This window comes from Caloenas nicobarica, chromosome 24, assembly GCF_036013445.1.
Source record: "Caloenas nicobarica isolate bCalNic1 chromosome 24, bCalNic1.hap1, whole genome shotgun sequence".
NCBI classification, from domain to species: domain Eukaryota; kingdom Metazoa; phylum Chordata; class Aves; order Columbiformes; family Columbidae; genus Caloenas; species Caloenas nicobarica.
In genome coordinates, this window is record NC_088268.1 from 4,494,442 (window position 1) to 4,520,131 (window position 25,690).

General features: G+C 69.4%; 2 protein-coding genes across 3 annotated transcripts; one reads left to right on the forward strand and one right to left on the reverse strand.

Annotated features, from left to right (window-relative positions):
* Window positions 1-1,781: 1,781 nt before the first annotated feature.
* On the forward strand, window positions 1,782-3,324 carry GJD3 (gap junction protein delta 3). The gene is given in 6 exon segments (XM_065650817.1): window positions 1,782-1,845; window positions 2,153-2,759; window positions 2,761-2,861; window positions 2,863-2,925; window positions 2,927-3,017; window positions 3,304-3,324. Coding segments are annotated over 5 exon segments (876 nt in total). The 5' UTR covers window positions 1,782-1,845; window positions 2,153-2,159.
* A 297-nt stretch (window positions 3,325-3,621) lies between these two features.
* Window positions 3,622-24,082, reverse strand: RARA (retinoic acid receptor alpha). Of its 2 annotated transcripts, XM_065651204.1 has the most exons (9): window positions 23,858-24,082; window positions 16,598-16,901; window positions 6,632-6,780; window positions 6,403-6,544; window positions 5,488-5,648; window positions 5,223-5,399; window positions 4,930-5,134; window positions 4,591-4,749; window positions 3,622-4,319 (listed from the first exon to the last, which is right to left on the reverse strand). In XM_065651204.1, the coding sequence occupies exons 2-9, from the start codon at window positions 16,773-16,775 to the stop codon at window positions 4,108-4,110; spliced, it is 1,383 nt and encodes a 460-aa protein (XP_065507276.1). In that variant the 5' UTR covers window positions 16,776-16,901; window positions 23,858-24,082; the 3' UTR covers window positions 3,622-4,107. The 2 variants fall into 2 exon arrangements, with proteins under 2 accessions (XP_065507276.1, XP_065507277.1); XM_065651205.1 differs by lacking the exons at window positions 16,598-16,901; window positions 23,858-24,082 and adding an exon at window positions 11,277-11,585.
* Between the last annotated feature and the right edge of the window lie 1,608 nt (window positions 24,083-25,690).

Genomic DNA, 25,690 nt, shown 5'->3' on the forward strand with positions numbered 1-25,690 from the left:
ATCATTGAAGAGCTGGACGGGCGTCTGCGGTGCCAGCTGAGCAAGACGGGCTCTTGGAGAGAAGGACAGCGGCGGGACAGACGTTCCTCACCCAAAAATCTTTGATCTGTGGGAACCTGCAGGAAAAGCCGGTTGGTTATTCCGATGTACGGCGGGTTCCCTCGTGTTGAGCTTCTCCGCTGCAGTTCTTGGCAGCACGAAGCTTCTGCCTCTGTTCCTGGGGACAAAGAACTTCCCTGCAGCTTCTACACCCTCAGCGCTGCCCTGCGGGGTGAGGCCTGTTTGTCACCTCAATGTCACGGGATGGTCAGACCTTCCAGCGCTCAGGCTCCTCAGAAGAAGGGAAGCATCACCTTCCCCTTTGTGCTTCACTGGAGTATTGATCTAGTCGTGTTTTGCTTTTCATAGAGCCATTTCAATAGCACTGAGGGATATTTCTCGACTGTCTGTGAATATTTTCAATGTTTTTCTTTGTGTCCTGAGTTTGTCCTTTTTAATATTGATGTGTCATTAATGTTTTTTATCAAGCTTTCTTCAATAAAGGAGTTGTCCTCATCTGCCTGTTCACCTCGTTTTGCCTTGCGCCAGCTCAGGAGTTGTCTGTCTTCGTGGTAAGTCCTTGAAGCTCTGATTTTCTCAGGAGCAAGCGACCATCGGGGCAATTTTGGCACAAAAATCACCATTGCAGAGCTTGTGCCAGGGCCTGATCGGGCTCTAGGGCTGGTGTAGACCTTCTACCCCAGGTCCCGCTTCTGTGCTGGCACCAGGGGACAAGGACCAACTGCCAAGCCTCAGGACGCCCCCCGGCCATGGGCACTATCGGTGCCACTGAGGTGCTTTGCTTGGAACCCAGTCAAGTGTGGAAAGTGCTGTCAGATTTTCCACTGCCGAGCTCTGGAGAGTGTCTCTGGCGCGTCCCCGCAGAGGGGCTGCTGCTATTTACAGCTCTCCTTGCTGCAAGCGTGCCCGGAGAACCGAGTTGTCGCGACCTGTGCAGCAAATGGGGAGGTCACGGCTGCTCCGCGCTGGCTGCGTAGCTGCTCCTGTAACCCCAGCGTCACCCCAAATGTATATATAGAGCTGTGTGACACAGACATAATGTACCAAGGTGCCTATGGCAGGATTTTCTCCATCCCTCAATGTCCCTCAGTGGGGCCTTGGGGATGCTGAGTGCTGCTGGAGGGGGGAGCTGAGCTGTGGGGTGTTGGAAAGGGCTGTGGGGCATTGGAACAGGCTGCCCAGGGCAGTGCTGGAGTCACCATCCCTGGAGGGTTGAACAGAGGGAGATGTTCTCAGGGACATGGGGCAGTGCCGGGGGGGGTACATGGTTGGACTCCATGATCTTGAGGGGCTTTTCCAACCCAAATGATCCTGTGATTATATGGTCCCTGGGGAGTGAGGAGGGCCTGAGCATGCCCCACATCGCCCAGGGCTCTGTTACCAGAAAGGGAACCTGAGGCACAAAGACCACCACGCTCTGCCCGGGAGGCGATGCCAGTGCTGGGGGGGCCTTTTGGGGGCTGTGTTGTGGCTTTGTACTCCCAGACCCTGGGGGTTTGGGGTGACAGAGGCACATGGATATTTCTGCACGGGGGGGCTGCTGTCCCCTGCACCAACCCACACCCCAGGCAGCTGCTGGCCCCAGAGCAGCGTTTGTCCTTGAGGCCCCCCCCGGCAGAGCTGAGCCCCTCCCGCCCCTCCGGGCGCCCCCGCGCTGCCCTGTCTCTTTAAAAGGACTCCAGGCGTGGCTGTGGGACAGTCAGCCCAGCCCAGCCGGACAAGGGACCAGACAGTCCGGACAGCCCTGGACAGGCGCTGGCACATCGTGGACTGCAGCCTGCGCAGGTACCGGAGAGATGCCAACAGGCTGGGCTGGGGGGGGCTGGAAGAGTCTTGGGGGGACACAAGGGATGGGGACCCTGCTGGTCCTGTCCAGGCTGGTGTCATTGGACCCATCTCCAAAGGGAGTGAGTCCTGGGGCACAGCAGATGCCTGGGGACACTGGTGACAGGGATGAGCTGGGCTGGCACTGCGAGCAGGGATGGTGTGATGGATTTGGACTCAGCATAGTGGGTGGTGATGCGGGGGGCCCGTGCTGGGGCCCATCCTCACGGCCACGGCGTCCCCCCCAGCGCTGACCCTGCTCCTGCAGCGCGGCCATGGGCGAGTGGGGCTTCCTGAGCTCGCTGCTGGACGCGGTGCAGGAGCACTCGCCCATGGTGGGGCGGTTCTGGCTGGTGGTGATGCTCCTGTTCCGCATCCTGGTCCTGGCCACCGTGGGCAGCGACGTCTTCGAGGACGAGCAGGAGGAATTCGTCTGCAACACCCAGCAGCCGGGCTGCAAACCCGTCTGCTACGACGCCGCCTTCCCCATCTCCCACTACCGCTTCCTCGTCTTCCACGTTGTCGTGCTCTCGGCTCCCGCCGCCCTCTTTGTCATCTTCGCCGTGCACCAGGCGGCCAAACCGGGGCGCGGGGGGGCCCAAGGCCAGCGCGCCCGCCGCCTCCAGCCCTTCTACGTGGGCAGCGTGGTGGCGCGCATCGCGGCCGAGCTGGCCTTCTTGCTGGGGCAGGCGCTGCTCTACGGTTTCAGGGTGCAGCCGCTCTTCGTCTGCCGCCGCCGGCCCTGCCCGCACCGCGTCGACTGCTTCGTTTCCCGCCCCACCGAGAAAACCGTCTTCATCCACTTCTACTTCGTGGTGGGGCTGGTGTCGGCGCTGCTCAGCCTGGCCGAGCTCGCCCACCTCCTGCGCAAGGGTCCCCCCTCGGCCCGGGGCGGCGGGTGCTGCCACCGGCCGCAGGAGCGGGGACCGGCCCCGGGGCAGCCAGCGGGGGCCGCGGAGGAGCCGTGTCACCCCAAGGCCAGCCCGGCGCGGGGGGACCTGACCGTGTAGCCATCGCTGCACCGAGCTGTGGCCGTTCTCACCGCGCGGTGCCCCGGTTCCTGTTGTGGGCAGCGGATGGGCCTCACCCGGCAGCTGCTGGAAAAAAAACACGGACAAACGGAAAACAAGCAGGTCCCATCCCTGACCCCTCGCTGCCCCCCCAGCCAGCACGGGGAGAGGCCAGAGCTGCCCCCAGACCCAGGAGTGTCACCAATTAATTCATCAGGGCTCTGGTGTAGTGGCCGGGAAGGGCAGAGCTTTGGGGGTGCTGGGGGGAACCCCAAAAGGCCCCAGCCTCACCTTGGGGGATGGCAGAGACAGGGACAACAGGTGGGGGGGGTCTCGGGTGCCTCCCTGCAGCAAAGACTTCCCCCGGCTAAGCCTCGAGGTGTCCTCCCTCCCCTGGGTGTCCCCACAGCAAGAACGAGCCGGGCACTAGAATAAATAAACTTTATTCTGGAGCCAGCCCCCCCCGTCCCCCCGTCCTCCCCGTGCCGGCAGGGCCGGGCCCCCCCCAACCCCCTTCCTGCAGGCGCGAGGCCGGGGCCGAAATCACCGCGTGCCCCCGCAGCCCCCACCCCGGCGGGGGGGCCAGAGCAGGGCCTGCCCAGCGCCCCCCAACTCTAAAACCACTAAAATCTCAACAACGACCAAAAAAAAAAAATTTAATAATAATAAATCGTGTGTGCCCCCTTCCCACCTCAACCCCCCCACCCCTCCCCCGGCAGCACCACCGTGCCCCCTCCACCTGCACAGGCCTAAAAACCCCTCCAAACTTTTACAAAGGTTTTAAAACGTATTTATAGATATTTATAGATATTTATATATATATACTTTGCTTTCTTTCTCTTTTAAATGACTCTGCTTCCTCGGCGTGCGGGGTCTGGCCGAGTCCTCCCCGCCGGACGGGGCCGGGGGGGCGGGGGGGTTGGCTCGGTGGTCGCGATCCCGTGTGTGCTGGTGCTGGTGGGGCCGGGGGTGTCCCCGGGGCCGCGGCCGAGGCCCCCGCGCCCCTGAAATGTGACTCAACCAACGCGCTTCGCCCGGGGCTGCGGGGGGGTCTGGGGGGTCCCCACGGGGTCTGCTCCAGCGGGGGGGGGTCCTGGGGCTGCGCCGGCGAGGAGTCCGCCCCGGGGGGGGGCTGCAGCCAGGGCCGGGGCGCAGGGTGTCCCCCCCGTGTGCCGGCGTGCCGGGCTGTGTCCTGGTGCACGCCGGGCGCGGGTCACGGCGAGTGCGTGGCCGGGCTGCTGCGGTTGGAGCTGGGCGAGAGGCTGGGGCTGCAGCTGCCCGGGGGGGGCCCCAGGCTGCCTGCGCGGGGGCCGCCCGGCTGCCCCCCCAGTGTGTCCATACCCTCGGAGTTTTCCAGCATCTCCTGGATGAGGGGCGGCATCGAGCCCGGGATCTCCATCTTCAGCGTGATCACCCGCTCGGCGCCTGCGGGAAGGGTGGGGGGGTCTGCAGGGCATTCCCAAACAGGGACCCCCCCACAAACCAGCCCCCCCCCCCAACTATTGCTCATCGCTGGGTGCTGAGGACAAGGGACACGGCCACATCCCCAGCGTCCCTGGAGGCGGGTACCCCCTCTTTTGTGCCCTCCGGAGGATGCTGTGCCCTGGGGAAGGATGAGGGACCTGGACCCCCCCACGGATGCTCTCAGGGGACACGGAGCCGCAGGAATGCAGCCATTTCCCACCCCAGAGCTCACCTTTGGCGCTGATGCTGCGCAGATCTGTGATCTTCATCAGCATCTTGGGGAACATGTGGGGCCTGTTGGGCCTCCTCTTCCTCACGTAGACCTTCAGCGCCTCCAGCAGCGGCTCCTGCAGCTTGTCCACTCTGTCGGGCTGCTCCAGGTCCTGGCGGTCTGTGGTTTTGGGGAGGGACACAACGGTTATGGGGGGCACCACAGGTCCCATCATCCCCCCACCATGGACACAGCCCAGCTCCGGGTGACCACGATGGCACAATTTGGGGAGAGGGGCCGGGCAGGTCCGCCAGGGTGCTCGGGAGGGTCCCTGCACCCCCTGCCCCCCCCAGCACCCACCTCCGCAGATGAGGCAGATGGCGCTGAGCAGCCCCGTCTCCGCATCGTCCATCTCCAGCGGCAGCAGCTGGTTGGCGAAGGCGAACACCAGGTCGGTGAGCGGCCCGAAGCCGGCGTTATGCATCTGCGTGCGGTTCAGCGTCAGCCCGTCCGAGAAGGTCATGGTGTCCTGCTCCGGCGTGTAGCGCGTGCAGATCCGCAGGATCTGGGTGGGGGGAAAGGGACGGGGTGGGGGGGCTCAGCCTGGCGTCCCCTTCCCTGCCCCGTCCCCTTGTCCTTGTCCCCGCTCTCACCAGGATGTCGAGGCAGGCGGCTTTGAGGAGGGTGATCTGGTCGGCGATGGTGAGCGTGGTGAAGCCGGGGAGCTGCTTGGCAAACTCCACCGTCTTGATGATGCACTTGGTGGACAATTCGCTGAACTTGTCCCACAGGTCGATGTCCAGCGAGACTCGCTGCTCCGAGCTGTTTTTCTACAGCGGAATTTAGGGGGTGATGAAACGGAGCAGGGGGGGAGGTGGCCACGCTCCCCAACACCCCCAGGACCCCCCCAAAACTCACCGTAGTGTATTTGCCGAGCTGGCAGAGGGCGGGGAAGGTCTCCTGGTGGGCTTTGCGCACCTTCTCGATGAGCTCCTCCACCTCGGGCGTGACGATGTAGCTCTCCGAGCACTCCGGCTTGGGCACGTCCTTCTTCTTCTTGTTCCGGTCATTGCGGACGGCTGCAGGGACAACGGGGGTCAGCGTCACCGGCCCCGCTGCCACCCGGCCCCTGTCCCCCCAGGGCGGGATGGGGACCCTGCCACCAGCCATGGTGAAAAACGGCCAGCAGAGCTTTCAGATAAGCCCCCCCCTCAAGTCTTAAGAGGCAATTCGGGGTGACAGCACAGCTGGGGGGGGACATGGCAGGCCTGGCCATGGGGACAGTGCTCAGCTCTGTGCTGCAAAGCCGACAGAGCAGAGATAAACCCCAGGGAGAGAAAACAGCAGCTGAACATTGCGTTCATCACGGGGACATGGGGCGACCCCAAGGTGGCAGCGATGGGGGCCACATCAGCCTCCGGACCCCCCCCAACAAGTGCAGAGTGAGCTGCTGAGCCCCCCCTCCCAACGCTACTCAGCCCCCCAGCATCCATCAGCCCCATCCCAGGGGGTCCCCGGTCCCCCAAGGGCAGGCAGATGGGGCAGAACTTGGGGTGGCAGCTGTGCCCCAGCAGCCACCGCCTGCGGTCACCCACCCCCGGCCACACCGGGGGGCCAGCGGGCACCGCGACGACTGGCACGGAGACACCGGGAGGCCTCGGCAGCGTCATTTGTCTCTGCCATCATCCATCACGCGTTGCCTGGGCAACGGGAAAGCCGTGACACAATCCCAGGGGGACGCTCCATCCCTCCCGCCCGACGTGCCTGGAACCCCCACTGCACCCCAGCAGGGTGTCCCCATCCCGTCCCCATCCCGTCCCCATCCACACTCACACTCCTTGGACATGCCGACTTCGAAGCACTTCTGGAGGCGGCAGTACTGGCACCGGTTGCGCGTCACCTTGTTGATGATGCAGTTCTTGTCCCGGTGGCACGTGTACACCATGTTCTTCTGGATGCTGCGGCGGAAGAAACCCTGGGGACCCCCAAAGTCCCGTCAGCGCCCAGCCCGGGGACCGCAGGGACCGTCCCCATCGCGGCGTGTGACGCTGGCAGCTCTCACCTTGCAGCCCTCGCAGGCGCTGACCCCGTAATGGTACCCGGAGGATTTGTCCTGGCAGACGAAACAGGGCTTGTAGATGCGGGGCAGAGGGGGGGGCGAGGGGGGGCTGGGCACGATCTCCTCCGAGCTGGTGCTCTGCGTCTCGACGGCTGCGGGGAAAACAGCAGCGCTCATGGAGACCCCCCCCCAGGCAGGGCTGGACCCCCATCCCGCACCCCCCAGCAGTGCCAGGGCTGGACCCCCATCCCGCACCCCCCGGCAGTGCCAGGGCTGGACCCCCATCCCACACCCCCCAGCAGTGCCAGGGCTGGACCCCCATCCCGCACCCCCCGGCAGTGCCAGGGCTGGACCCCGCGTCCGGTGGTCCCAACGCCCCCCCCCCCAGAGCTGCCCACCCCACCCCGGGTCGCACGGGGCCGGTGGGGAGAGGACGTGAGCCGGGAAGATGCAACTTGACATTTCCAGGCCACGGAGACGATGTGGAATTCAGGCAGACAAAAAAGAAATTAAAAAAAAAAAAAAAAAAAAAGAAAAGAAAAAAGGCGGAATCCCAGGAGCCCCCCGCGCGGGCGGCGCCGGCGCCGCACACTCGCTCGCACGCGTGGGCACACGCGTGTGCACGGCTCCGGGGGGCTGCCCGCTGCACCCGGCACCCCAGGGACAAAGGCAGGGCCCCCCCGAGGAGGGGACAGGCTTGGTGGCACCCCCGGCACAGGATGTCCCTGAGGGCAGCGTTGCCCTCGCCCCCGCGACACGCGGCCCCTGGCCACCACGTGCTGCAACGGCCCCACCAGCGCCACCCGCACCCCAAAATCCCGTGAGACACGTCCGCACCCCCCGCCCCCCTAGAAAGGGCTCAAGCCCGCCGGGACAAGCCCCGTCCCCCCGCCCCGGCGCAGCCCCGGCCGCACGGGGGGCGCAGCGCGGTTGGGGTGCCAGCCCCCGTTGCGGGGTGCAGCCAGGCAGGGGTTAAGTGCTCCCCGGCTCCTGCGGGATGTTTGTGAATGTTTTTCTGCAGCGGAGCCAAGCGAACCAGTCAAACAGGATATTAAAGGCTCGGCCCGGTGGGGGAACCTGCCCCCCCCCCCCATGACGCCGGCCCCTGCGCCCCAAAAAGGGCCCCTGAAAAGGGCCCCGGGGCCGGGGTGCTGCGGGGAGAGGCCCCGGCCAGGGCACCCACCCCAGGGCTGAGCTGAGGAGGGGTCCCATGGGGGGCGGTGGGGCTTGGGGGGTGATGCATGAGGGGTGGGGGGGCCCCAGCACGGCTGGGGTCCCTGGATGAGGCCAGGGAGTGGGGACAACAGGGACAAAGCCACCCACGACACCTGGCCCCTTGCTTGATGGGGACGGGTGAGGGTGCAGGGGGGGGATCCGAGGGTGCAGGGGGGGGACATGAGGGTGCAGGGGGGATACGGGGGTGCAAGGGGGGGGATGCAAGCGTGCGGGGCGGGAGGCGAGCGAGCCGGGCAGCACTTCCCAGGGCGGCACTGAATAAATCACCGCTGCCACTCGAGGGAGCGGAGCCATTAAAGTGACTGAGAGAACGTCGTCCATAATTTATCGCCTCTTTTATATAATTTAAGAACTTCCTCGTGGAGAGCTGCACTCGCAAAATGCAGATTTGACAAGATTTTGATGCGCTCGGGGTGGGGGGCGGGGATGGGATGCGGCTCTCCCCACCCGCGCCGGCGCACGCTGGTGTCCCCGGCTGCGCCAGCGCCACGGGAATCCCCCGCCACCGCAGCCACTGCCAAGGGACCGCGGTGCCACCGGCGGGGACGGCACAGCCAGCCCCCCCGGAGCCCCTCACTGTGGCGTCAGGGCAAGGAGAGGGTGCAGAGCAGCACCCAAAGGTGCTGAGCACACACCATGGGTGCAATCCCCCCACCCCGCTCCTATGGGGCTGGGTGCTTGAGGGGCCAGCTGGGGACACCAGGGACCCAGGCGTCCGGGCTCCCTCCCCTCCCCCAGCCCCATCTCCTCCTGGAACAGGAGGGGCCCAGGCGTGTGTGTGTGTGTCCCCCTGTTCCGAGGAGCCCCAGCTGCAAACCAGATGCTGCGGCTCCGCCAGCATCCGCCAGCATCCCCGGGCCAACGCGCCGCCCCCGCCCGCGGCCCCGCCGGCCGCTTCCTGCCCGCGCCAAGGGACCCCGGGGCACCCCAACACCCAAAAACCCGCCCCGGCGTGGGAAAGCGCCCGCGGGGCCCCACCGTGTACCAAGTGCGGGGGGGACCCAGGAGTCCGGGCTGCCGCCACCCCCACCACCAACCGGCCTTCGCTCCCTGGCCAGAGCTGGGGACAGGACGCAAGCAGGGGACAAGGAAGGGGACACGGCGGGGCAGCACGGGGTGCCACGCTGGGCGGGACAGCCCCACGGAGGGTGGGCACCCGCCCAGGGCTTTCCTGTGGGTGAGGATCCCACATGCCCCAAATTCCTGCATCTCCGCGGAACCTGCATGGAAAGGAGGTCCTGGGAGCAATGGGGCCGGGAGCCCAGAGCCATGGGGTGCCCGGCCATGCCCACATGCCGCTGGTCCCCATGGGGCACCCTGCCCGGTGGATCCGGGGGTCCTGTCCCCTGCCAGCACCCGGGGTCTCCACCACCCTGACCCACCCCGTGCCACAGCACTGTGCTGGTACGTGCCACTGTGGTGACAGAGCGCGGCTAACGTGAGGGGACGGTGGGGCCACCGCGTGTACACACACAAGCCATCGTACGCCCTGAGACCCCCACAGCACCCCACAAAACCACCGGCAGCACGTGGACCCACACAGCCACAGGGTACCCGCGGCCTCGGTGGGCTCCTGCAAGCCATTGGGAACCACCTCGTGCCTCGGTTTCCCCAGCTGCGGCGTGGCGGCAGCCCCAGGCCCTGGGGAGTGGCTCTGCCCCCGCGCCAGCGAGACGGCGTCCCGGCGGGCTTGGCAGCGCCAGCGCCGGGCCAGCAGCCAGCACCCCACGGCCAGCCCCACCGGGCACAGCCAAGCCGCAGCCACAGCCGTCTCTGGGGAAACTGAGGCACGGCACCTTTGCCACCAGCAGCACCGCAGGCTGGCACCCTGGGCTGGGGAGACACGGCACCTCGGTGTGACGTAGGGAGTGGGGCACCCTGCCAGGGATCCCCGCCAGCACCCGCTGCTCACGTGTCCACCGAGTCACGGTCACAGTGACCAGAGCCTGGAGATGCCCTGGCCTGGGAAGGGGCCCCGCGCAGCACCGGGGGTCGCGCGTCCACCCAGAGCTGCCCAGCCAGCTGCAGCGCTCGGGGAAGGGGTTCTGGATAGGCAGCCCCCCCTCTCTCGCAAGACACGGGGTACAGGGGGGACAATGGCCCCCGGCCACCCTGCTCAGCACAGCACGGCCCAAATGGGATCCAGGGGAGCCCTGTGCTAAGGGGACGGTGCGAAACCCACCAGCACAGCCCCTGCCTGCATGCTGCCTGCTGGGGGGTTCTGAAGGCAGCACCCCCCTCACAGAGGCGGCGGGAGGCCCCCCGGCAGCCCCGCGCCGTCCCCAGCTGCAGACAAAGGCCCCTCGCGCCGCGCTCGCGCCCGATGCCAGCGGAAAGGTCGAGCGGCCCCGAGACAATGGGGGGAGCGAGACCGCAGCGGCCACGGCCACACACCCCCCGAGCAGCACCGGGCACCGCGCCGGGATGGGGGAACCAGCAGCAGGGAGAGGGACCCACTGACCCCCCCAGGGACAAGGCAGCCCCCACAGCCCTTATCGGGGTGAAAGTCCTACCAAGCCCGGCAGGACTTTCCCCAGGCCGTTATCGCTGCCCCTGGCCACTGGGCGCCAGGCCAGCCAGCCGGCCGCCCGCTGCGGGGGCACGGGACCCCCTGCAGCCCACCCAGCCCCACAGGGTGGGCACAAAGCACAGCAGGACCCCGTGTCCCCCATGGGGTGGCAGCCCCCCGGTGCGCTGCCCATGCCCCTGCCTGTTCCCACCACGGCACGGAGCTGCCCGTACGTGCCCCCCGTCTGCACAGAGCACGGGGCTGCCTGTCCCCAAGGACGGTGGGGGACCCGTGGGGGACACCAGGCTGTGGCCCCGCAGGGACACCGCGCAGGATCTGCCAGCGGGAGCGGGACCAGCCGGGTCCCACATCAGCACCCAGGACACCCCGGCCCAAGGGGACACCCCGATCCCCAGCAGGGCCCCCGCTGGTGCTCCCCCGCCTCGGCCCTGCAGCAGCAGCAGGCGCAGCGGCTCTGCCGTTAATTGGATTTTGTCGGAGCCCTTAGCAGGAGGGAGCGACATTGCCGGGGGAGCCCACTCGGGAGAAGGGGGTGCGAGGGGCGCCCCGGCCCCCCCTTCACCGGGCTCAGCCCCGGTCCCGGCCGTCCCAGATCTCACCGAAATAGGACAAGGGTTGTTTATGGCCGAGCCGGCGGCATCTGCGCAGAGCTCGGCCCAGAGATGGAGGGCACTGGGCCGGGGAGGCTGAGCCCAGCACCCCCCTGGGCTCAGCACCCAGCTCAGCGCCCCCGCCCCATGGCCGAGCCCCCAGCACCCATCACCCCGCGCCCACCCCCGCAATCCCCCCCGCTCGGGGCTGCTCTTCCCCCCCGGGCGGGCTCCAGCACCGGCCCGAGGCGGCGGCGAGGGGCCCGGCCGCCCCCGGGACGCAGGTACCTACAGCGGCCGGAGCTGCTCCAGGGCGGGGGGCGGCGGGGGGCCCCGCGGGGCGCGGGGGGGCCGCGCTCCGGCAGCAAACAGCCCCGGCCCGGCCCGTAGAAATCCATCCGCAGGAAGGGGCCGGGGGGCAGCCCCGCCACCGCCGCACCCTCGTACATGGCCCGGGGCCGCCGGGGGCGGCTCCCCCGGTCCGGCGGCGGGGGCGGCCCCGGGAGGTCAGCGGCCCCCCCCGCGGCAGCCGGGCCCCCGGGGCGCCCCGGGCCGCGCTGCCATGGCCGGGGAGCGGGGCCCCGCCGCTCCGCTCCGCGCCCGGGCAGGCGGCGGCGGGAGGAGGAGGAGGAGGAGGAGGAGGGGGAGCGGAGGAAGGCGCAGCCCCGCCGGCTCTGCGGCTCCGGCAGCCCCGGTCCCTCCCGACACCAGCCGCCTCCCCACAGCCTTAACCCGCTCCGCGCCGCGGGGCCGCCCCGGCCGCCGCCTCCTCCTCCTCCTCCCCGGGACGGCCGGCACCGGACACGGCCGCGCGGGGCCGGGGGCTGCCCGGGGCCCACCGGCGGCCGCGGCTCATTTGCTTAATGGGATGCGGGTGAACTGCTGGTGAACCCGGTGGGGAAGGGCTCACCTCGCCCTGACCCCCGGCCGCCCCCCCCGAGGGGCCTGTGTGTTCGTGTGGGCACATATGTGTGCATGCGTGTGCACGCGTGTGCACGCGTGTTCCCGCTGCACGACGAGGTACGCGCTTGTTTGCGTCCCCCGCTGCAGATGGGCCCACGCGTGTTCCTGCTGCGCCATTGCACGGGGGGGTCCATGTGTGTATGTGTGCAAATTCCTGCAGTGCATGGGACAGCCTGTGTGCATGTACATGCGCGTGCATTCCTTCCGCAAACACGGACACATGTGTGCATCCCTTCTGTACATAATGTGTGTGCATTCCTTCTGCAAACACGGACACGTGTGTGTGCATTCCTTCCGCAAACACAGACACGTGTGCATTCCTTCTGCACATAATGTGTATGCATTCCTTCTGCACACACGTACATGTGTGTGACATCGTGTCCCCCATCAGGCACAGAAGCCACACACATGTACACGTTAGCATGTGTGCGTGTCCCCATTGTACCCGTGTGTGCGCACACCCCCACTGCACATACGTGTGTTTGCGTGTGGCCCATGTGCCGCACGCCCCTCCCCTGCCCATGCACGCAGGTCTCCACGGGAGGTGACACCCCCAAGCCCAGGGCTGCCCACACGGAACGGCCTCATCCCACACGGCACAGCCGGCCCGGCGCCGCTGCCCACACCCCAGCAGGGACAGCGGCCACAGGGCCGGGCTGGCAGGACGGGTACTGGCAGCCCCAATGGTGCCACTTCCCCCGACGCGCCGGTAACCTCCCTGCCACACAGTCTCACCCACCCACCCTCTCTTCCTGCAGCTCGGCACCGCCGGCACAGCCACCCCGCGGGCCCCAGCCCTGGCACGCAGCCTCTGCCACCCTGGGGGGGCCACCGAGGGAGACCCCAGGACGCTGCGGGGTCCATCCGAACACCCACCCGAGTCCGAGCACACGCGCGTGCGGCCAGACCTCGATGGGACGATGCGGGTGCTGCTGTGCACGCCCACCTTGCACGGCCACATGCGGCAAGCAGGGAGCGTGCCCGAGCAGCTGTGCGCGTGTGCACGCATGGCAGAACGCACACGCATGGCAGAACGCACACGCACCCCAATGTCGTGAGGGCACCCTCCTGGCGGCACCGGCCCTGCACATGCTGGCAACCCCCCCCCAGCCCTAAGTGAGCAGCCAAGGCTGCCCTGACTTTTATTTCCAATCTGCCTCCCCAAAGAGATGGGGGGAGAGGGGAGAAAAACAGAAAAGAATAAGAAAAAGGCCGGGAGGCATGTGTGTGTGTGTATGTGTGTGCGTGTGTGTCTGCACAGAGCAGATCAGCAGCGCCTGTTTAAATAATAATAGAAAGTCAAAGGCTTTGCTTAGCCAGCAGGTTTCTGAACAAAAGCCCAGCGCTCCTCCAACTTCCTGCAGCGAACATGACAAATGTCTGCTTTGACTCATTTACCAGCGCTGGAAAGAATGTGGCTGCGACGGAGGGGACGGCGGAGGGGACGCGGGCCGGTGGCACCGCGCGGCTTGGCTGCGGCACGGCCATGCATTGCACGCACGCCCGCGGCCGTCCCGCCGGCCAGCGCTTCCCATCCCGCGACGGCGGCAACAGGAAGAAACAGAGATTAAAAATCCCGAAGTCTTAGTGCAGAAGCCAAGAGGAACTGGGCGAGGGGAGCGCCCCGCACGCAGCCCTGCGGGGAGAGGGGGGACGGGGACGCCCCGCCACGTGCCCCGTCCCACCGCTACAGCCCGTCACCAGCCTGGGGACACCAGAATGGGCCCCCCACCTTGGCAGCATCTCCCGGCCCAACTCATGGGGTGGCCGATACTCTGGGGAGGACAAGATACCCTCCATGACCACAATGGCAACCCAGCCCCAAAGCCCACGGGGACGCCATTGGGGACCCTCTTGCCCCCAGAGTCAGCTTGGGGAGCGCAGGGTCACAGCCCCAGCAGACAACGGGACGTGGGCAGGGACCCCCACACAAACCCACGCATCCCAGCCTGGGGTACAGGGTGCCCAGCCCCGGCCCCTTCCCCCCATCCCCACACTGGCACCTCGGGGCCCCCGCAGCCCCCCTCCCGCCCGCCCACTTCAAAAGACCCCATTTATCCCCTTCAGCGGCTTTTGAGCGCAGCGGCGAATTCCCGGCCGGCGCAGGCAGCTCCCCCCGGTCCCCGTGACAGTGATAGAAAACCTCCGCCGTAATGGGCTTTCCCAGGCGCGGGGGCCAAGCACCCAGCCCGGTCTCATCAATCTTCCCCAGGCGGGGATGGGGGGGTCCCCAGCACTGCACCCCACAGGAGCTCCCCATCCCCTGCCCCAAGCGGGGCCCCCCAGCCCCGCTGCAGCGCCCCCCCCCCCCCTACCCCGCCTGAGGCCCCCAGCCTGCAGGGAGCACGTTTTGCTCATTAATTTTTAAAAATTAATTAATTACGGGGCGCTGCGGGGGAGCGGCTGCGGCGCAGAGGAAACCAGAGCCAGCGGGTTGGGTGACAGGCTGGGCCCGGCCGCGGGGCCCCCCGGCCCAGCAGCCAAGAGCGGGGCCACGGGGGGGGCCCTGGCTGCTGGGGGAGGGGGCCGAGCCGGGGTCCCATTTCCAGCAGCCTGGGAACCAGGGCGAAAGGAGAGCCCGGGCGGGGGGTGGGTGCAATGGGCAGGAATCCCTCATGGCCCCCCCGAGACCCTCCATGAGGACAGCCGGGCCACAGTGGAGTCCTTAGGGATGGGGACGAGGGCACACGCACTGACACGCGTGCACACACCTGGCACGGGGACACGGGCGGCCTCGCGCCACAGGCACACACACACCCCCTCGCACAGGCGCTCGGCCCTGCGCACACTTAGTACGCACACGGACCCCCCCCCTGCAGCCCCAGCGCACACACGCGTATGCACACCCCCCATCCCACCCCTGCAGCGCACACGCGTGTGCACACCCCACCATCCCACCCCTGCAGCGCACACGCCTGTGCACACCCCGCCATCCCACCCCTGCAGCGCACACGCGTGTGCACACCCACCATGCAAGCGCACACGTGCTCACACGCAGCGCTGAGCATGCGGAGGCCCCACGCTCACCCTGGGTGCCCCCCGCCACCCCCCCCAGCCCACCCAGGGATGCCCCACAAAGGGGCCCAGGGGAAGCCACCTCACTTGTGGGGGGGCTGTGCTGGGGGGGGACGGTGCCAGGGGGTCCCCAGGGCTGTCCCCGATGTCTCTGCTCGCTTCCCCTTTGCTGGGCGCTCTTGATTCGTGCCACGAAGGCCACGTTTCCCCGCGCCGGGGGCAAAGCACACAGCACCCCGGGGGGGCTGGATGCGGCACCAGTGGCTTCTCCGCAGCTCCAACGCCACCACGTCCCCGGGCCAACAGCCGCGGCGCCGGTGGGGCACCCAGCCGAACCCCAGGCGGGGAATCTGCACCCCCAGGAGGGCCAAACCGGATCAGCCCTGGGGCCACGCAGCTGCAGCACATCTGGCAAGGGTGGGCCGGCGGCAGGGACGGACATGTGCAGGGAGGGGGTGGCTGCACCGGGCCCCTCCAGGGCCCCCCCCAGTCCCAGTTCTCCCTGCATCCCCCCTGGCATCCCTGGGCCCCCCACTGGAGAAGGCCAAGGGGAAACTGAGGCACAGTTCACCCAGTCACCACCGGCACCATCCCCAGTGTCAGGGAAGCCGGGGGGTAGGACAGGGCCCCCCCAGCCCGTTCCCAACACGCCGTGCGGCGGGAACGGCCCCAGAGCCGGCGCGGGGGAGAGGCCCCACCCGCCGCCACCCAGTCGCTCAACTGGTCCCACTGGGTCCCACCGCCGCCAGGGTGGTTCCGGCGGGGGACAGCGCCCGGGGCTGGCCCTGCCTGGGCCTGCACGGTCCCCTGGGGCCAGGGAGGAGCCGGGGGGGGCCCCCCGCCACACCCCAACCCACGGGGGCCTCCCCGACAGCGGGTGCCGCGGGGCACCCACACCGGCGCGGCGCGAGAACAGGCAAAGGCGGCCATCCGCAGCGGCGCTGGGGACGGGCAGGGGTCTGGCAGCTGCCACCCGGCAAGGGTGTGGGGAAACTGAGGCACGCTGGGGTCGCGGTGCAGAGAGGACCGCGGCCGGGAGCCCACCTCCCGCGGCTCCCAGCTGCCGGCGCGGTGGGGTGGTGATTACTGGGGCCGTGATGGACGACCCTGTCAGGGGGAAATTGAATCAGGAGCAGACGCGATGATTGCCTTCATCGCCTCCCCCACGCGCGGCCCCCGCGCCGACGGCGAACAAAGAGCCGCCGCGGGGACGCAGCACCGCATCGGCCTCCCCGGTCCCCCGCCACCGCCAAGCCCCTAGGCACAGCCACGGTGGGTGCCGGGGACGGTGACAAGCAGCGGCCCCTAAGCAGGGCCAGCTGGGCCGTTAACAGCCGGGGTTTAAACACAGCCATTAACGAAGGCGGACGCAGCAGCAATTAACTCGCACACACCCCGTCGGGCGCTACTGCCCGCTCTATGCCTCAGTTTCCCCAGCAGCAACACAAACACACAGGAGTACATGCTCAGCGCCTGCTTCCCACCAGGCAAAGAGCCGGTACCCCCCAAACACAGCTCCCCGTGGGCAAGGGACACAGCGGCTAGTGCCACTGCCCCGGCGCTGGTTACAGACCCCACACACACCCCTGGCGCTTGGGGGTCCCACCCACCCCGCCGCGGGGCCGCGGTACTCACTGGCAGGCGAGGGGGTGCTGTATCCGCTGACGGGCAGCTGGTGCTGGATGCCGGCCAGTGTGCTGGGCGGCGAGAGCCCCCCCAGCATGTGGGGGAAGAAGAAGGCGTAGGGGGACACGGGGTAACCGTTGAGGTGCCCCCCTCCGGGCGTGGGGCAGGAGCTGCTGTTGCTGGCCATGGCGGGGGTCTCTGGTGCAGGGGGGGGTCTCAGGCGTGGGGTGCGGGGGCCGAGCAGAGCATGGGGCACCCCAGGTGACCCGCTGCCCAGCGGCTGTCCTCGCTGGTGGCACTGGGTCCTGTGACACTGCGGGGGGGAGCAGAGAGCGTGGTTAGCATTGAGGCTGGGACACCCGGTCCCCACCCTGATGTGGCATCTACCACCCGTGCCTCAGTTTCCCCAGACCCCCCCGCCAGGGGCTGCATCCCCTCCCAGCCCCAGGAGGGCGCAGCCAGCCGGGCCCAGCGCTCCCAACCAGGTTCACGACAATCCCCCAGATTAACAACACCACGGCCAGCGGGGCCGGCAGGCGCAGGTCACTAATCCCGGCTTAGTGGGCAGGGGACAAGGGGACAGCGTGGGGACACTGCAGCCCCACAGGACACCCCCTTGGGCCAGGAGCCACACGATGGCCCTAAACCTGCTCCCCAAGCCCAGCTTGGGAGCAGGGGCGCACAGGGTGTCCCGGGGGGGGCAGCAACCTCTGCCCCAGCCCAGGGGACTGCGAGGCAGCCAGGGAGGGGACAGGCACGCTGAGGTCCCCTGAGGACAGTGGCTCCGCTCCAGCCCGGCTCTGCCGTCACGGCCGCGCTGCCCCACCAGCTTCGCTCCTCCCACACCTGCACCGAGCTGGAGGGGGCTCGGCCGCCCGGCCCAGGGCAGGAGGGGGCTCAACCCCCCCCGGACCAGCACCCGGGGGCTCAGCCTGGCACAGGTTCGGGCTCTGCCCATTGCGGCGCAGCCCCCGCGCCGTGCCATGTGCCGGACCGTGCCGGCAGCTCCCACGCCAGCCCGGCGGGGCACGGACCCCACGGCCCAAGCCAGGGCGGGGGGCAGCGGTGGGAAGGGGGGCACGAGGCTTTCACAATCCCAGGCTGGCTGTTTATTTAAGCGCTGGCGCGGGGCCCGGCGGGGGCTGTTTATTTGCCGAGAGTGCTGGCTCCCGGCCCCGCGGAGGCGGAAAAGGATCCAGAGGAACAAGGCTGGGCCGCCCGGCGAGGCACTGGGGAGGGGCCGGGATGGGCACGGCCCTGCCTGCCCCCCCCAGCACACAGCTGGGTGCACCCACTGGAGGCAGGACCCCCATCCTCCCAGCTCACACCGGCACCCACAGCCCCGGCGCTGCCCCCCACCCGTGGGGACCCGCTGGAGCGCCCATAGGGAGACCCACGGTCCAGCCGGGCACCCAAGGGTGGCTGGGGGTGGGTCACGGGGTGCCCTGCCAAGCACTGCAGCGTGTGCCGGATTCCCACGGGCACCGCTGGGGCATGGTGCCGGCTGCTGGGTCAGCATCCGTGTGGGCACAGGGGCCACAGCTCAGCCCCAGGGAGGGGACAGCCCTTGCTTGGGGTCCCCACACGATGTCACAGGGTCCCTGGTCCCCCGGTGCTGCCCACGGCCCCCCAGCTACACCATGGCCCCCGAGCCGTGCCGGCCGAGGGGGGGTGCAGCGGGGAGGGTGGCGCGGGAGGAACCGTTTATGTTTGCCGGTGCCAAGTGCTCACCGGGCACCGCGCCAGCCATGCCGGGGCCCAATTACTCAAACCCCCTCTTGCCCCCCCTGCCCCGGGACCAAGCAAGGCCAGCACGGCCACCACACACCCTGTCCCCAGCGGGTGGCTGCTGCCCCCCCCGGCACCTTCCCAATGTCCCCACAGAACCAGCAGTGGCCAAGAGGGTCGGGGAGCCTGGCCGGCCCCCCTCCTGTGCATCCCCATGGGCAGAAGGATCTGCACCCCTAAGAGCCCCCATGGGCCCCCCGTGCCAGCACAGCCCCCTGCACACAGCTGCTCCCCAGCCGGGGGGTCCTGAGTGTCCCAAATGCGGGTCCTGGGCAGCCTGGTCGAGCCCTGCTCCCACAGCACCCCAGCGTGGGGCCAGGGGCCTGCGCTCGCCCTCCCCGACGCCTTTTCCTCCAGTCCCCGGCAGGAGCTGGACGGGGCCCGGAGCTTCCTGGAATCCAGCGCCTGGCTCCAGCCCCGTGGAACACACGGCCGTGGGGCCCGCGCCAAATCCCAGCCACGAGGAACCTCCCGCCCAAGCCGGGGGCGGCCCCGGGGAGCGGACGGATGGACGGTTGGACGCACAGACTGGAGCCATTCCCAGGGCTGGTGGCAGCGCGGCTGGGGGGACCACGGCCGCCCGAGCCACCCGCCACCCCAAACCGGGGTACAAAGCCCACCCCACGCGCTCAGGCCAGGCAGCGTGGACACAACACCCCCAAGAGACCCCTTCTGAAAACGCAGCCCCCAGCCATGACCACAGACCGCATCCCGCTCCCCTGCGCCTGGCAGGGCCAACACCAACCGCAGAGTGACAGGGATCGCACCGGGACGGCAGCACCGCGACACCCACCTCCCCAGCGACCGCTACCAGCCCTGCCCACCGAAAGGGACAGGCAGCACCCCCCCGAACCACCCCACGGGCACCCTGAACCCCCCGGGGCTGGCAGCACCCCCAGTGCCCACGTCACACCACCAAACGCGGCCGCGCTTCCTGCCAGGGTACACGGCGATGGCAGCGCCAGCGCCCGGATGTGACACGCCGGTGAGCGGGGGCACCGCCCTGTTCCCCCCTTGGCACCGCGGGGACAAGCAGGGCCGGGGCTGCTCGGGGGTGCCTGGCGGGGCGGTGAGGAGTGACCGAGCCCTTCCTGTCATGCCTGCGGGCACCGCGCTCCCGGCCGCAGCTTCCCCTCGCCACTCTCGATTCCTGGGGGGCACAGGTTTCAGTTCAGCCCCGGCCCCGCTGCCACGGTCCCCTGCCACCCCAGACCCTGCCACTGTGCTCCCCTGCCACCCCAGACCCTGCCACCGCAATCCCCTGCCCTGGTGCCACTGCCACCCTGAACCCCATCACCATGCTCCCCTGCCACCCCAGACCCTGTCACCCCAATCCCCTGCCCTGGCGCCACCACCACCCCAGACCCCACCACCCCAGCCTCCTGCCAGCCCACTCTGCTCCCCAAATCTGGCAGGAGCGGCTGCCACCCCATGTCCCCCATCCTCAGCGGGACAGGTCCCAGGGACACCCCTGGCGCCCAGCCGTCCCCGCGGCCCACGGGCAGAGGGAGGGGGTGCTGTGTCCCCAGCCGGGGGAGCAGGGTGGCCCCGCTCGGCTGGCAGCCTCCCGGGCAGGGCAGGAAGCGCCCGCGGAGCCGCGGTGCGGTCGCAGCCTGCGGTTTCCTCGCTGCTGTCAGCACCCAGCCTGGGGCGGCCTCACACGCGAGGCCGAGAACCCGGCCACCCCGGCACCCCCGGCTGAGCCAGCGTCACACCGGGGGCACGAGGTGCCCCCCGTCAGGGCTGCTAAGCGAGACCCCCCCCTCTCCTCCCCGTATCCCCGAAGCATCCCGGCCGTGAGTCACCGTCACGTTTCTCACGTCCCCAGGCAGGCGTGAATCATGGCCCAGCCCGGCGGCAGGGCCGGAGCCGGCGGCACACGCGGTGTGTGCCAGAGCTGAGGCTGCCCACAGCCCCCGTTCAAGGGGATCTGGGGCTCGGTGTGGACCCCAAGACTCGCAAGCTACTCCCAAGAGCCAGCAAGTGCACCCAGGGGCTTGCTCAGCCCCAGCACAGGTCCCTGGGCAGCGCCAGCGACCCATGCCAGGCCACCCCGGCTTCCACCAGCACAGACACAGGGCCAGGGACCCCACACAGGACAGCGGCCTTGCTGGTGGGGATGGTGTCTGTGCCGGCTGCCCCACTCTGCGGGGCACACAGACACCCCAGGGAGTGACTGCCAGCCCCGTGGCGTGGGTCCCTGCTCCAGCACCCCCACGTCCCTCTGCCGGGTGGGAGCCACAAACTGAAATTCCACCTGTCGCGGCCAGGCCAGCTCCAGTTACGCGGGGAACGCGCCGCTCCGGTTACACCTCCCGCACCCGCCGCCAGACGCGCCATTCTTCTGCGGGAACAGGTGCCCCGGCCCCCGCCATGGCCCCCAGGACGGGCACGGCTGTGCCATGCTGCCACCGGCACCAGCGCTGCCTGGCCCCGCGGGTGCCGGCTCACTGGATCCTGGAAGGAGCCTGCCAGCCCGGCTCAGCCGCAAATCCCCAGCGGTGCCCAGACCAGCCCTGCACTGCAGGACGGTCCCGCAGCACCGTGGGGACAACGCCCCGGCACTGCCTGCCCATGGAGAGGGGGACCAGCCCGGCTCCCACCCCACAGTGCAGCCCTGGCCCTCGGGACGAGCCCAGGGTGCTGCTTCGGGGTGGGATCGTGGTCTCGCAGTGCCCTGTCCCAGTTCTCCCCAGACTCCCGGGAAGCAGCACAGCAGCCGCTCGCGGCAGCCCCCGGTTGTTTTTAGCCCTGGATGCGGCGCGCAGCCGGCGCCCTGGGAACGGCGTGCCGGGAACAGCGCGGCCCCAGACAGCCCTTTCTGGCTCGGCGACAGCCGGCAGACAAGTGCAGCTGGCTGCGCCGCCGGCCGCGGCACGGGGCCGCTCGGGACACGGCGCCCGCGGCTGGCGTGGGTGGACCCGGCGGGCAGGCGGCCGCGCGACACCTCCGGACACCGGGATTTGGTGGCACCATGCCCTCGGCTTGGGCAGGCTCCCGGGAGCCGGGATCAGGCCAGGCTGGGATCTGCCGTACCTGGGGGAGCCAAACCACCCTTGGCTGCAGGCGCTGCAGGAGGGCGTGCAGATGCGCGGCAGTGCCATGTCCCCCCGCCACGGCCTCGCAGCTGTGGCGCAGCCGGGAACAGCGGAGGCCGAGGCGGGCGCACGCGGCCCCTCGCCGGGCCCTGCCACGAGCCACCCCCCGCTAAGCCGCCTCCAGCCGCAGGGAGATTAACCCATTTTCCGTAATCAGCACATGTGTCACCGCAGATATGATCGCAGCCCCCCCCGCGCCTGCCAGCACCGCAGCCCATCCCCCCCCGCCCCGAGCTGGCACTGCCACGGGGGACCCTGGCACAGGGGTACCCCATGGTGTGGGGCGCATGTGGGTGCTTGGGGTCCCTGGGCATGCGCTGCGAGGGCCCCATAGCTCTGCCAGCTGAGGGCCCCCCCGAAGCTCCACAGCAGCACCCCAAAAAGGGTCAGGGGACCCCAGAGCCCAGGCTGGCAGCGCTGGCACCGGTGCGGGGCTGTTCCCAAGGTGGGCGGCCCAGGGCACACTCTGCCCACGGCCGGCGCAGCCGAGTGTGGCACGTCGACACGCCAGAGCCTCCTGGTTATAAATAGAGCCGGAGCCGTGGAGCTGGTGAATCCCAGCGCCGCAGGGCAGGCGGCGGCACGGGGCCCTCCCCAGGCTCCGCAGCCGTGACGCCGCTGCCGGCACGGAGACCGAGCGCTGGGGACACGGCAGGTGTGCAAGGACAGCCGAGCAAAGCCGGGCATCCCGGCTGGGATATGGCACCCGCCGGCAGCACGGGATGGGGTGCAGGCCCTGCCCTCCTCCCCGGTGCCCGCTGGCATCACCGAGGGCACAAGCGCAGCAGCACATGAAGAGCCAGGGACCCACCGGCATCACGGTGCAAGCACTCGTGGTGCCGTGCGTGTCCCTGCGCCACAGCAAGGTTACCCCCAAGGGCAGGGCGCGAGGCCCACGGGTGACATATGGCCCGGGAGTGGCGGCCGCGGGGCCGCTAAGCCACCGAGTCGTCACCCGCTAATCCCAGCGCGGAGGCCGACGGTCAGGGCGCTGCGCCCCGAGCGACCGGCGGGCGCTTGCCCAGCACCCCCAAGCGGGACGGCCACCCCCGTGGTGGGGAGCGCTGCGGTCACCGCGGGGCAGCCCCCGCGTCCCCCGCTGTGCTGCGGGATGGCCCCCACCGCACAACGAGGTCAAAGGTCAGAGGCACAGATTTAGGGGCCACCGCGGCTCTGGTGGGCAGGGGCTCTGCGCCACGACCCCCCTCCCAGCCTGGGGAGCTGCTGCCCGGCCCCCCCCACCCAGGGTGCTGCAGCCCGGGAAGCGCCCGGTGGGGCAGCCCCCCCCGCCTCACCCCGCCTGCCGGGGGACCGCGGCGGCTCCGCCGTCCCCGGGCATCTGCTGCGGCGGGGGAGGTGGCGGCCGGCGCCCCTCGCCCGGCCCCCCCGGCCCCGCCGCCGCGCCAGCGCCCTGTCAGCCGCGGAGAGCGATGGCTTCCTCCGCCCGCCGGCCAGGAAACGCCGCAGACGCCGCTCCCGCCCCCCGGACCCCGGCCCCCGCCGCCCCCGGCCCCGCTCGCCCGCCGGCTGCGCCCCGGCCCCCCCGCACCCCGAAAAGGGGAAGCGGCCCCGGCCCCCCCCATGCCCGCCCCCGCCGGGGAGCGGGGGGAACGTGGCTGAGCGCACCGGCGGCCCGGGGAGGGGGGGGCCCCGGCTCTCCCGGGGGGGCACCCCCAGCGCTGCGCTCCGTGGCGGTGCCGCGGCCCCCCCGGGGCGATGTGGAACCGCAGCCCCCGCGCCGGGGGTGCCCCGAGCCCTCACCGGGGTGGGGGGCCGCGCTGCCGCTCGGGAGCGCACGGTCAGCCGGTGTCGGGAGAGGGGACCCCCAGCACCGGTAACCGGGGGGGCCCCGCTCCGCCAAGGCCGGGGCGGGAGGAGGCGGGGGGAAAGCCGCGATCTGGAACGGGGGTGGGGGGCAACGCTGCCCCTCCGGGGCTCACGGCAGCCTCAGGCGGGCGGGGGCCCTCGCCCCCCCGCAGGAAGCCCACCACCGAGACGGAGCGAGGGGGATCTCCGGGATTCCCCGGTTACCGGAGGGGGATCCCCAGCGCCGCCTCCCGGGGGGGGGGACCCACAGCCCTGGGACCCCTGAGACGCCTCTACCAGGGCAGGACCCCCAGTATCCCCTCCCGGGGCGGGGACACCCCGACCAACCGGGGGTGGGGTAGTCCCGGGAACACGGCTGGACGGCACCGACCACCCTCCCCCGGTCCCAGCACCCCCGCGAACGCGGCGACCGCCGCCCGCCCCCCCCGCCCGCCCACCGGCACAACGCGCTGGGTCCCGCCGCAGCGGCTCCCAACCCCAGGCACCGGGGCGGCGGCACCGGAGCCACACCAAGAGCCGTCCCCCCCACCCCACCAACGGGGGGCCCACTCGTTACCTGATCACGGGAGCTCCGCACCGAGATCCTTAAACCGGGGAAGCTCCCGGTGGTGGTTGCATGGCGGCGGAGAAGCCACGGGGAGCGAGGCGGTGTAAGGCGGGGAGAACCGGGGGGGAGCTTAACGAGCGGCGGCCGCGGCCATTGCGAGTCATGTGCTCGCGGGGAAACTTTACCCGGGGCTGGGCCGGGCCGGGCGGCGACGGCGGCGGCGGCGGCGGAGGGCGGGGAGGGCGGCGAGCGAGGCCCCGCCCCTCCCGCCGGCCCCGCCCCCGCCCCGCCCCGCCAGCCAATGGGGCGCCGCGTAGGCGGCGCCCCATTGGCTGGCGGGGCGGGGCGTGGGCGGGGCCGGCGCTCCATTGTAACCCTTTGAAGTCTCCAGAAGGCGGAAGGGGAGAAAGTGGGTGCGCGCGCCGCGCGGAGCAAGGCGGGGGGGGGGGGCTCTTAAAGGGGCCGCGCAACCGCAGCCTCACAGAGTCACAGAACGTCAGGGACTGGAAGGGAGCTCGAAAGCTCATCCAGCCCAATCCCCCCGGCGGAGCAGGAACACCCAGATGAGGTTACACAGGAAGGTGTCCAGGCGGGTTGGAATGTCTGCAGAGAAGGAGACTCCACGACCTCCCTGGGCAGCCTGGGCCAGGCTCTGGCACCCTCACCATGAAGAAGTTTCTTCTCGTATTTAAGTGGAACCGCCTGTGTTCCAGTTTGCACCCATTGCCCCTTGTCCTATCACGGGTTGTCACCCAGAAGAGCCTGGCTCCATCCTCCTGACACTCCCCCTTTCCATATTGATCCCCTTGAATGAGTCACCCCTCAGTCTCCTCTCCTCCAGCTCAGAGCCCCAGCTCCTCAGCCTTTCCTCACACGGGAGATGCTCCACTCCCTTCAGCATCTTCGTGGCTGCGCTGGACTCTCTCCAGCAGTTCCCTGTCCTTCTGGAGCTGAGGGGCCCAGAACTGGACACAATATTCCAGATGTGGTCTCCCCAGGGCAGAGCAGAGGGGCAGGAGAACCTCTCTGACCTCCTGACCACCCCCTTCTAATCCCCCCCAGGTCCCATTTGCCTTCCTGGCCACAAGGGCCCAGCGCTGGCTCATGGTCACCCTGCCTTGTTTCCCCACTTTCCTGTTCTCTACACATGCTCACCGAGGCCGTGTCCCCCCTACACAAGCTTCAGGGGGTCACACACGGGGTGCCCAGGGGAAAGGGGTCCCGGCTGGGGGTATGGTGGATATCCCACCTGGGATATGGTGGCCCTTCTGGGGGTGGGACAGGGCCACGAGGGAACACGCGGAGCCGGGGGGGGTTGCCCATAGGATATTGGGGTGCAGCAGCACCACTGGGACCATCCAGGGCCTGGGCAGTGTGGGGGTAACTGGGATGCGACGGGGGACACAGATGGGTGGGGCTCTGAGCAGCCCCTGGGGGGCAGGATGGGGGTTCCCTGGGCTCCCCCAGGCTCAGAGGGACAGGGCTGGGGGCCACCCATGGGCCCCGTGAACTGTGCAGTGTCTGTACCCAAGCGGGGGTTCCTTGGCCACTTACCCTCCCCGGCAGAGCCACTGACCCAGGGACGGGGACACGGGCAGCGACGGGGACACGGGCAGCGACGGGGACACGAGCTATCAGCTGCGCTGCCGCAGCCACGATGCCCTCGCCGCCACCAGCTGCCCCCACCCCAGGGACAGGTGGCAGTCCCGGCACCCCCTCGTCCCTCACACCACACCAGGCTGCCCACCGTGGGCATGTGAGGGGTTAAAGCAACTTTTCTGTGAAAAAGGGAAGAAAAAGGAGAACCGCAGCACTGTGCTGGGAAGACACACGTGTGAGGAG